The sequence below is a fragment of the Camellia sinensis genome, chromosome 7 (assembly GCF_055761805.1).
Source record: "Camellia sinensis isolate YWXY chromosome 7, ASM5576180v1, whole genome shotgun sequence".
Lineage (NCBI taxonomy): Eukaryota > Viridiplantae > Streptophyta > Magnoliopsida > Ericales > Theaceae > Camellia > Camellia sinensis.
This window is the reverse complement of record NC_138967.1, coordinates 90,911,118-90,923,161: the sequence shown is the minus strand read 5'-3', so window position 1 is coordinate 90,923,161 and position 12,044 is coordinate 90,911,118. Positions and strand designations below refer to the sequence as shown.

The following is a 12,044-nucleotide window of genomic DNA, read 5'->3' as shown; positions in this document are numbered from 1 at the left end:
TTATTAACCCACAACTAAAACACTAGGGCAATGGAATTCACCACATACATCATATTTATATTAGTCATGCTTATTAATTCTTCATTTTTCTCTTCCCAATAAATTGGTGACAAAAAGATTATTTTTTATTTTCCAAATAAAAATTTAGAATTAAAAAATTTATTAAATCTAGCCAAATTTAATTTATATCTAATCTTAACAAATCATAAATTGAATCCAAACAAACACATTGAAATTTAATTATAATTTTTTTTAGTTAAAAATCGACAAAGTAAAGAAGAAAAATTTTATTTGATTAAAGCATATTATTTATTGAAAAAATTAAATCATATGAACAATTATAAATAATTAAGTAGGTAACTTCATCCTAACCTTATCAATCTATTTAGCTATAAGTTTAGCCCAACATACTCATATTTGAAAGAAACTTTCTTGGTTGAATTAAATAAATAATCCCCGTACAAAATCCTCTTCTCTCAATATTTGGAATACACTAAGGATATGTTTGGTTAATAAATTTGAATAAGAAAAGAAAATGAAAAAAGTGTATAAAATGTGTGTAAAATATAGTTTTATTTCATTCACATTTTATCTACCGTTTCCATTTTCAATTCCAAATCTCTCACTAAATCCTTAAACCAAATAGAGCATAAGGTTGTATTTAATTCATGAATTTAAGAAGAGATTTAGAAAATAAAAAATAAATGACAGATAAAATGTGAGTGAAATATTATATTTCGCCTGCATTCCACACTTTTTCCATTAAAAAAAAGGTCCATCAAAAGAGAAAGCTCAAGAAATCCATTTATACCCAACCGTATAAATCTATATCATTATGATTCTCTGAAAGGATATTTAGTACAATAATTTTACAATAATGATTATATTTTGAGGTTTAAAACATCATTGTAAGATTATTACTCAAAAAATTATTACAAAAAATCCTAATCTAAATCTTTGCTGTTCATTTTTCTTTTCAATTTCTTCTTATTTGTTCAAAAAAGTTGGCAAACAAGTTGCTAAATCAACATGTCGCCTTATGCTCTGGTTTCCATGACACACTTTTAACTTTTCTTTGGTATCCAAACTTCATCCTTGTGAATTTCTCTTTCTTTGAAGCATTGTACAACAGTACAGGAATCTCCAAATTACTCTGTAAAAAATAAATAAATAAATAAATTAGCACACAACTGGCTAAGAATAGAGCAAGCAAGTTTTGAATATAGAATGAGAGTAGAAAAAGGCTAATGTGGAATTTAAAACTTATAAATTTTTAAATCTTCCAAGCCACTCAAATGTTGAATGAAACCAAGATAGAGAAGAAGAAATTTTTTATTGGAACCATTCATTTAAAATGCTTCCAACTATTGGGTTGTGCTTATAGATATTTTAAATTAGTTATTTGAATTTTTTTAAAATGCTAGTAGTGAAAAAGAGCAGAAAAATAGACTAGAAAATGTCGAAAATGAAAAACAAGAATAGCATATAGTCTAAGGATAGATGGCAAATACTCAAGAGGTCAAGCGGGCGATATCAAAAGAGTTGTCCTAAAGTTATCATGTGAAATTGATTTCGCAAAGGTGGACTTTGATCATCTGATATCTTCATGGTTATATGATCATCTGATAGCTTCATGGCAACTTGTCTCATGCTTGGCCGAGACAATGGATTGGTTTGTAAACATGCAAATGATAGTTTCACAACCATAACTACTTGCTCTGCCACTTGATTCTTAGGAGGTAAGAGACGTTGATCCAACACATCCTTCAATAATATCCCATGCACAGTTGATGTTGATGAGGAGAAGGATGACAACGATGACAAAGAGGAGATTAGATCACCCAGATGCTTCCCCGTAATCAATTCCAGTGTGTGCATCCCAAAACTATATACATTGCACCTCTTATTCACTTCCATTATATAAGCAAGTTCTACCAAATCAAACAAATGACCAACAGAAGAAAATAGTAATTAAAAAATATATAAAAAAAAATTGTTCCACATCCAGATAGCAATTAGAAGTTCGATAGCCTTTTTAAATCGAGTCAAATAAAAAACTCTTAATACACAAAGATTGATGAACTAAAATGGACATTATATGGATGACTTGGAGATAAAATCACTACAACAGAAAAGTACATACCAGGAGCAGCAGCGTACCCATAGGTCCATGCAAATGAAGTCCAATTGGATGAGTCAAGCTTCAAAAATTTAGCTGTGCCGAAATCTGAGATGTGAGCCACATACTCTAAATCAAGCAAGACATTCTTGCTTGATATGTCTCGATGGATGATTGGAGGTGAACAATTGTGGTTCATATAAGACAGGGCATTTGCCACACCTTTGGCAACATTCACTCTGTTAATCCAATCAAATTGTAATACTTGATCCTTTGTGCTCAACATATTTCCTGAGCTTCCCCCTTCCAAGAACTCATAAACCAAAAACGAGTGCCTCGGGTGTGAACAATAACCACAAAGTTTTACGATGTTTTGATGGCGAATCTCTATTAATGCACGGATCTCACTCATAAAGCTTTGTAGATTAGTCAAGTCACCATCGAGTGATTCGTGAAGTTTCTTCACAGCAACTACCTGACCACTTGGAAGGTCAGCTCTATAAACAGTACCACATCCTCCCTCCCCAACACAATGTTTGGTACTGAAGTTCTCAGTCGCTTCAATGATGTTTTCATACACCATTTTCCCATCATAGCTCCAAATTGCAAACAAATTTTGATTATGTACTTGTCTTGGTTCATCTGTTGTGTTCCTCACTTTCTTATGAAAAACCATAAAAATTTCTGAGAACCATTAGCAAAAGCAATAAAAATCCAAAAATAAGGACAACTAGCAACACAACTTTGTTTGTCCTTTTTTAACCAATCTCATTGTTCATTTTAGCAAGTCTTCAAACCAGTAGCATTATCACATAAACCTGTATTACCTCTTAGTGCCTCAAATGGAGCCTCTAGGAAAGCTTTCATGTTAGGAATATGACCCTTCAACTGATTGAAAGATACATCTACCGATGTCAAACTTAACATATTATCAAAAGATAATGGAATGGAACCAGTGAGCTCATCATGGGAGAGATTCAATGTAAGCTTTGTAATTCACCAATCTGTTGTGGTGTCTTACCTATTAGCAAATTGTAACCAAGATCAAGACTTTGAAGGCCTTGTAAATGGCCTATCTCTAAAGGAATGTTTTTCCCAATTCTGTTGTTGCTCAAATTCAAGCTTAATAGTTTCAAGCATTCCCACAGTTCTATAGGGATCGGACCACTTAGATTATTTGCTGCCAAGTTAAGATTCTCCAAATTGGAAAGCTTGCCAAACACTTGAGGAATGTTACCCGAGAGTTTGTTATCATTCAGCTTAAGGTCAAACAAAGAAGCCAACCTACCCAATTTTGTTGGTATCTCTCCAAGTAGATAATTTGAAGAGAGGTCAAGTTTCTGTAGCTGAGCTGCCTTGACCAATTCAAGCGGTATCTCACCAGAAATATTATTGTTAGACATTTTGAGGCTAGTTAAATTATGACGCTTCCCCATTTTTGAGATAGCTTGCCGTAGAAATTCTTATGACTCAAATCAATGTAAATCAAGTTTGGGTACAAGCCAAAATCTTCTGATATATTTCCTGAAAATTGGTTTCCATCAAGCCTAACTCTGTATAAGCTGTGGAATTTTTCAAACTTTTTGGGATGGGACCTATGAGATTGTTGTTGTTTGCACTCAATGCAAGTAATCCATCATCAAAAATGGTTAATGAACCAAAAGCTGGGAGTTATGATTTTTCAATGCCTTATAAACCCAATTAATATTCTACTATGGCCTATATCTGTTTTACTGCTATATGATAGAATGATTAACTCCATCATTGAGGTAGTGGCCTAAGGCAAATAGGTGAGTGTTATGCAATAAATACATGCACTGAACAGAATCGGCTTTGAGAACACCTATGGAATGATCACTGTCAGTTTAAAAGGTAGTTCTATTACAATCCACTTATTTTCCTTTGACCTGAGAGTCTTGTATAAATTAATTAACTATTCATTTAACTTTGATATTGTCAATCGGTGACGCCGAACCAAAAGGCTATACACAGACATGTTGGGTTATGTGAGTGGTAATTGATTTATATAGAGGCTTAACATAGAATCCACCATTCTCAACGTGAAAAAGTATATTCAAGCATTTTTTCCTATTAACGTTGGACCAAAAGAAAACCGGCCAGTAACTTTTTCATAAAAATATTTTTATACATATATAATTACAAAAAATACTATTTTTGAAAAATGCTTTTGGGGTCCACTTAGAATAAGGAAAATTTTAGAATTCGGTTACATGGGTTGGGGTTTTTTGATAGTGATAAATTTGTCCATACCTAGTAGGTCATGTGGAATATAGTTTGGTGGAAGGAAATTTGTGATTAATTGTAAAAAAGGACCTCACTTGTAATTCTCTACTTTTAGGGGTTTAATTGTAATATGTTGATGAACATTATTGCAATTAGTGGAAGTTCTATATTATCTATTTAAAAGATAATTAATGAAAAAATGGATAAGTCGTATCCTATATATTTAAGATAAAAGATACATCTTTTATTTATCCCCATAACTAAAAAATAGAGATCCCTAAGGATCCCACCTACATGCAAACTCTATCATGTGTTGTGTATATGTATCAGATGTATTTGATACAAAAATTAGCCATCAGAATTTTTAAGGGCTGCAGAAAAATATACACAAAAATAAATTCAAGAGGGTGCAAGGTGAATCACTTTGGAGGCGAGACACTGGGATCACTTGATGAGGTATTATCAACAACACGCTTGGATTGAGATATTTAAGATTGTGTAATCATCTTGGAAGGCCACTTAAAGAATGGCAGATGCTGGATTTTGGGTAGGATCTTGCTGATCGGCTCTACCAATTCCGTATACTTCTTGTTCGAACGTCTGGGGCTCCTGCTTTCTACCTAATATTGTTTGTTCGAATGGCGCGAAGATTGTTTGCTTGGCCTGCACGAATCTCGCCGATTGTCTTGTTTTGCCTGGCCCCGCGATTTAGGGCTCCTTGGTGGTACGGCTCTTATCGGCTGAACCAGACAAGATGGTGCCGACTTAAGGACTTTTTGTCTGGCCTTGACACGAAGGGCATCGTCTTCCACATTGCACTACTCCTCAACCTTCTTCATTAACGCCCACACTGTTTTTGGGAGGCTGTCTGGTCAGCGAGCTTCTGAGAGGACTGTCAGGGTGTAATCCCATTTTAAATGCGGTGATAGCCATGGAATAGTTGCAGGCGTCGTCCACCAAGTTGAAACATTCCCAGTAACGCGCCGAATATTCATGGCGGGTCTCTTCTGGTTTCATTTGTATTGCCCAGAGAGAGTTGGCTTGCTTAGGCTGGACCTCGCTGGTGATGAATCTTACCTAAAGGATTTTTGGAGCTGATGAAAACTTTTAATTGAGGCCGGCTGCAATTTATAATACCATCTGACGGCCAATGGTCCCAGGCTGCTCGGAAACATTCGACACATGAGTGCTTCATCATCAGCATGCAATGTCATCGCTTGTTTGTAATGACGAATGTGATCCGTAGGGTCAGATTTACCGTCATACAGGGTGAATGTTGGCACTTTAAATTTTTTAGGCAATGCAGCCCTTGCAATGCGTCTACGAAATGATCGTGTTTATCCTCTTCATCTGAACTATTCCTTTTCCTCGCCTATGTCGAACATACGGACTTCCCTCAAATGCGCTAGACATGTCAACTTGCCCTTTCTTCCTAAGTTCCTAAGACGATGAGTCGGAAGCACTACTACTATCATGTTTCCGGTGCCGATGCCGTTAATCATCCTTCTTCTTCTGTGGTGACCGACCCTGGTCATAATGTGGTTCAATTTGTTGGGATTTGGCTAACTCGAGGGCCAATTCCTTACGTAAACGTTCATTGCCAGCCACCATATCTTCTAGACGTTGTTCGTTCTGTTTTGCTTGATCCATAATTGTCTACATGGTTTCCTGCATTGAGGTTGAAGGGGAGGTTTGAGCCACTGGGTCGAACTTCAGGGCCTTTCGTGCTGGGATATTCTCCGGACCAAACATAGTTCTTGGTGTACCATCATCGCTTGGTGTACCATCGTTAGCAACGAACGAATGATCATCTGTTATGTCTGCCATGAATGCACTTGAGTTTTTCCACAGACGGCGCCAATTGTGGTAAAAGGGGTTTGGGAATGCTCTTTGATCCAAACAGACCTTCCTGATCCTCGAAATGATATCTGAAAGAGGAACAAATGCTCCAAACGGGGGTGCCAGAATTAGCCCTCCAACGAGCTAGTTAGTACCTTTAGTCCTTGTGTTTTATTTTTCCATAAGTTATCTGCTATTTTTCACATATTTGTCCATGATCAAGGCTCCTCCTTTTATACTGCTTATGGGCCTATGGTTGGGCCTACATCAGGCCCATTGTTTGGCTTCCAGTCGGCTCTTCTCATGGCCGATTTGTATACTTTGCTGCATGGCCTTCTGGACAGGTCCGAGTTGTATTCGGCCCCATTCTCTAATGGGCCTCATTACCTAAATGAAGCTCGGCCCCCACAGAAATATATACACGCTTTCATAGACATTCCCAATCTTAGAAACTTCTATATGGTCTCACTTCCCCGCCCTATCTTCGTGCAGCTAAGCTCACTTCTGTATCACCACTTTTTGTTTAACATAACTTTCATCACCTAACCCCAAGGAGTTGACATGGTGGTCAAGGCCTAGGGCTTGGAGGTATGCTCCCTCCAAGGTCTCAAGTTCAAAACCTCCTAGGTGCAAACAATTTCTTGGGGCCGTACAGGATTTTGCCTCAGCTTTAATTGGGACCCCCACTAGTGGATGGGCGGGATTGGTCTCCAGATTAGTCGGTCTATTGGACTGAATACCGAGTTATCTAAAAAAACTTCTATATCACTTGGGCACTCCACTTCATTTGTCTTGTTTAGCCTTTTCAATAACAAATTTGACCCTCTCAACTTTCTGTATAGCCACCTAACACATTGTATTTTATTTTATTTTTTATTCATCATACTTGACACAACCCCCAACTTTTCTTAAGAAACAATATTTGTTACCAAAGCATACAACAACCAAAGTCTCAAGCTTTGACTCATCTCGAGTACAATATCAATTCCTCTTGTAGGGAACCCACGATCAAAGTCTCATGCTTCAAGGGCAACCCACTACCTCATCCACCAAGAAGACAAGTGAGGCTCTCGGCACACCAACTCCTCACCATGAACAACACTCCTCACAATAAGAGAGATATTGAAAAAGAGATATAGAGAGAGAAAGAGTCACAATCTGCAAACTCAACTGCCATCGCCATCGCCATTTGTCCCACGACCACCTAGCCCCATTTTTATTCCTCTCTCCTTTCCTCCCACCATTTCCCTAAATCTATTTCTCTGGGACTTGTGGTTGCAATCCACCACTGCATATCACCACCCCTACCTTCTCTCTCTCCTTCTATCACCACAAAGACCCCAGTACTGCATAAACACAACCAATCGGGTTGCCCCTTGCTTTCTCTTTATCTTGATAAATTTGTTGGGAAAAAAACGTTATGGTTTGCTATGACTTCCAAGAGGGGGAGTTATATATGTATGTATAAGTGGGATATGTATGCATGTGAGTTACACATATATGCATATGATATGTATTTGAGTTATGGAGGATAGCACGACATAAGCTCAAATCGTTACATTATTGACGGCTTATTAACAGAATTGGACAATCTATCATACAAATTAAAATTTAGGTGAATACAATGTAATTTTGTCAAAATTATGAAGTTATTTGAAAAGTCATCAAATCTTAAGAGAGGCCAATGTAATTTACCCAATAATTTTTTTATTTCTTGAGGCAACCACTAATAGCAAACAGGTTGTGGGATATGTACAATCACAGGAAAGCTTATAATTCCATCCGCGAATATGCAGACAAAATCCAAATTTCATTAGCACCAAAAAGTGGGTTATCAAACAAAGTTCTAATTTACGTAGAAGAATTTCTTATCAATTAATTAATTATATATATATATAAGGTGGCAGATGCATAAAGCATTCCGGTCTAAGAATTACCTTCGTATGGAGATTGTGTTGGACCAAGTATCATCACATTGAAATATCGCATGTTATCTTCTGAAGGTGAAGCGCTGATTCCTGGAGCTGCATTTACATTTTACAAACGGTATACAATAAAATTATTATTACTAGAGAAGAATTTGCACTTTACATTTCTAAATCCTAAATACAAAAATTACTAGAATCTCTCATTGTCCTTCCATTACCCATAAAAGGAAGCATAACTTGAACAGTTTAACTGCTGCCACAATAGCAAAGTCTAACAATTCAAGCACAGATGTGTGTGTGTGTGTGTGTGTGTGAGAGAGAGAGAGAGAGAGAGAGAGAGAGAGAGGAATACCTGGTTCACTGAGAAGCCGCTGCGTTTCCTATTCAATCGCACGCAGAGGCAAATAAGCAAAAGTCAAATCTAGAAATTGAATCATGTGTGCATATACATATATAGGTAAGTGCATACATCTAGAAAATTGAGAGAGAGAGAGAGAGAGAGAGAGAGAGGGGAAAGGACCTTGATAATCCTTCGAGGCAAATTGCCGTTGGCCATTTTGATTACATACGAGGGAAGTTCGATGAAAATGCCAAAAAAAACACAGGTTTAAAACTACGAATCTATAGGGCGTATATAGAAAATAATGAATCTCAAATGATCTCTTAAATTTTGGGTTTGCTTTCGTCCAGTCTGTCATAGAATTGGATCGTATTGTTGGGTTTGTGGGGGTCCACCATGGGTCCGGTTTTGAAAATATAAACCGTTCAATGTGTAGAACTCGTCGAGTACTATATGCCTATGAAAAATCACATTGATCGGATATCGATAGCTATGTGATCAAATCAGTTTTGTACAAAAAAAAATGGACGGTGAATAAATTAACGGTTGATAAAAAATTATTTTGATCACATAGCTACCGATATCCGATCAACGTGATTTTTCATAGACATATAATACTCGACGAGTTCTACACATTGAACGGTTTAGATTTTCAAAACGGGACCCGTGGTGGGCCTCTGTGAACCCAATAGCACGGTCCAGTCGATGGTGGACTGGACCAAAGCCAGGCCCTTAAATTTTTTACATGAATATGAGATTTATATAAATTTATATGCGTAGGTGTTACACTCATCTAATATATTTGATAAAATATTTAGTAAATTATTTGGGATCTCTAACATTATCCAGGCGTATATTGTGTTAAAATATACTTGTCACATTATCACATTTGAAAGAAAATATACTGAGAAGTTTTTATGTTTTTTTTACTGTCACATCATATTTATCACGTTGTCACATTTGGGAAAAGTATACTAAAAAGTTTTTAATTTTTTTTAAGTGTCTCACTGTTGGAGTGTCACATTAATACCTGTCACATTTGAGTATTACACCATACCTATCACATATTCCAAAAAAAAAAAAAACTTTCCCAATTAATTAAAAGAGGGTATGTCTTTCTAACCAATATCCATTCATGTTTGAAAAAAGACTCACTGGTCACACACTACACCCAATAAGAACTCATCAATCAACCATTTAAAACGTAGGACAAAATGGTACAAAAGTTCCGAAAATAAGACTTTCCAATAAATTTTCCTTAAATTTAAAGAGTAATTCTACTTACACCACTGCTTTACCTCTTTACACCCTCCATATGAGCTTCTTTTTTTTTCCAATTTTATCCATGTGTGAAATTACTTTTAAGGACAAAACACTCAAATTAAATATATTTTATTATCTCCTTACACCCCCTTAGTATTCAATCCTTACTCTTTTTTTTCATTTCTAAATTTTGCTTTTCTCTTACACGTCTCTTTTCAAAAAGTGAGAATCGTAGTGTTTTGATCATCAAAGAAAGCAATGGATGAAGAAACGGTGGTGAAGAACCATCAAAAAAGTGAAATTGTGAGCTTTTTTATTTGTTTGGTAGGTTTTTGTTTCGTTTTTCTAGACTGTTCTTCGACTTTTATTCGGTGTTTCGAAATCAAACAAAATAAAATAGTCTGGCATCACATTGTCGAACAAAAAATATAAGTCTAGTAACCAATTGCCAAATAAAATATACATTTCCGACAACCTAAGGTCGAATTTTTTAAATTTGTTCAGTTACTCATTACCGTATATTTTCAGTTTCATTTTTTTTTTTACTTTTTTTGTTTGGAAGGATTATACTTATACTCATTGCAATAATGCAAGTACTATATTATTAGTAGACTCTAGTCATGAATTCATTACAGATGAGATTTGTTAAGTGTTTTTATGAATACAATTTTTTCTTATTTTTAATTTGTATTAAGTTTTATTAATAATTTGACGTATAAATGTATTTATTATGTTTAGATTTTTAGTAGTCATCAAGCATTAATTAAATGAGCTTCTGACATTGAGAAGAAGACTGGATTTGTCATTGTTATAAAGACATCAGATGTGGGAGGTAATGGCAGAAAACCATACACTTGCTTGTGAAAAAAATGGTTACTATAGAGACAACAGGAAGATCAAGGGGGGACGATTGAGGTTGATAGGTTCTAAAAAGTGTGGATGTCCATTTCTATTAAGAGGGGAAAAACTACCTACAAATGATGAGTAGATGCTGCATGCCTTAGACGGAGTGCACAATTATCCACCTGTTGAATATCTTGAAGGGCATTCATTTATTGGCAGATTATCTAAGGAGGAAACATCCTTATTAGTTGACATGTCAAAAAGTATGGTACAACCAAAAGAGATATTGATTACATTGAAACAAAGAGATATTGGTTAAATCAAATAGTATCTCTTCAAACAATTTTCGGAGAAGTTGAGACCATATGTCTGTCACAGAAAAGATGTACAAGCAAATGGTAATTGTAGTTTCAGAGCAATAGCTAGATTGATTGGTTTAGGTGAAGATAATTGGTAACAAGTTAGGTGAAACATGTTAACTGAGCTGCATTCGAATGTAGTGCACTACCTTTATCTTATCCTACTTCAAACCTAACCCTGGATTTAATCATTGGATGACTATGTCCGACACGGGCCATTTGATAGCATCATACTACGTAGTCGTTCTTTATCATTTATCTATACAACAATGCTTGACATTTCTACCACTTAGAGTAGTACTGATTGCAACACCTTATCGAAGAGATATCTATATAGGATTTGTAAATGGAAACCATTACGTGCGGGTAACTACCATGCCTACTTTGATCATTACCATGTCTTATTTTGTAATTCTTTTTATTGATTTTTCTTTTTGTTATAGGTTTATTTGCACCCTGGTCATCCAATACCTCTGATAGCAAAGGTCACACCCCAATTTTCATGCCCAAATGGTAATACAATAGTCATGGCTCTTTAAAGTAAAACTGATAATAAATCCTTATACTTGCATTACATTGTGTAAATAGTCTTCATGCGATAACATAATTAATTCAACAACAATTAATTAAACAACAAATACCCCCAAGGGTTTACAAGTTTCCAAGGCTTGAGTTTGGTTACACAAAATGGTTATTCAAACCCATACATACAAAGCCCTTGGTTTACAATCAGAGTCACAGCAAATGAGCACATTATGCTCTCTGCACATACTTCCACGCCTTCAGTTAGGCAGAATCACCACACATTTTCCTGCACAAAAATCTCGTAGGGTGAGCATAAAGCCCATTAGAGAATTCTTAAAAAAGTATATACATTTTACACAAGTATCAAGAGATTGAATGCTTATGCTATGCCATGCCTCTTTTGAAAGTAAATCATACCTTCATCTTTTTGAAAACCAACATGCTCAATGATGTCATGCAATTTCAACTGCTCAACATTTATCAAATTTTATTCAAGGGGCGGTAAATACAACTCTGGTAATCCCTAGGTCAGTGTCTACAAGTAGACTATGCAAGTACTACCAATTTGTCATTTTTACCAGTAT

The 12,044-nt window shown here is 35.7% G+C and overlaps 1 protein-coding gene across 4 annotated transcripts; it reads right to left on the bottom strand.

The window, feature by feature from the left end:
- Nucleotides 1-804: 804 nt before the first annotated feature.
- On the bottom strand, nt 805-8,766 carry LOC114293005 (MDIS1-interacting receptor like kinase 2). 4 transcript variants are annotated; one of them, XM_082878714.1, is made up of 6 exons: nt 8,651-8,756; nt 8,483-8,510; nt 8,140-8,226; nt 2,144-2,776; nt 1,512-1,931; nt 805-1,153 (listed from the first exon to the last, which is right to left on the bottom strand). In XM_082878714.1, exons 1-5 carry the CDS (start codon nt 8,684-8,686, stop codon nt 1,534-1,536), a joined length of 1,182 nt encoding a protein of 393 aa, XP_082734840.1. In that variant the 5' UTR covers nt 8,687-8,756; the 3' UTR covers nt 805-1,153; nt 1,512-1,533. The 4 variants fall into 4 exon arrangements, with proteins under 4 accessions (XP_082734840.1, XP_082734838.1, XP_082734839.1 ...); XM_082878712.1 differs by lacking the exon at nt 805-1,153 and having other exon boundaries at nt 1,373-1,931; nt 2,144-2,803; nt 8,651-8,766; XM_082878713.1 differs by lacking the exon at nt 805-1,153 and having other exon boundaries at nt 1,373-1,931.
- Between the last annotated feature and the right edge of the window lie 3,278 nt (nt 8,767-12,044).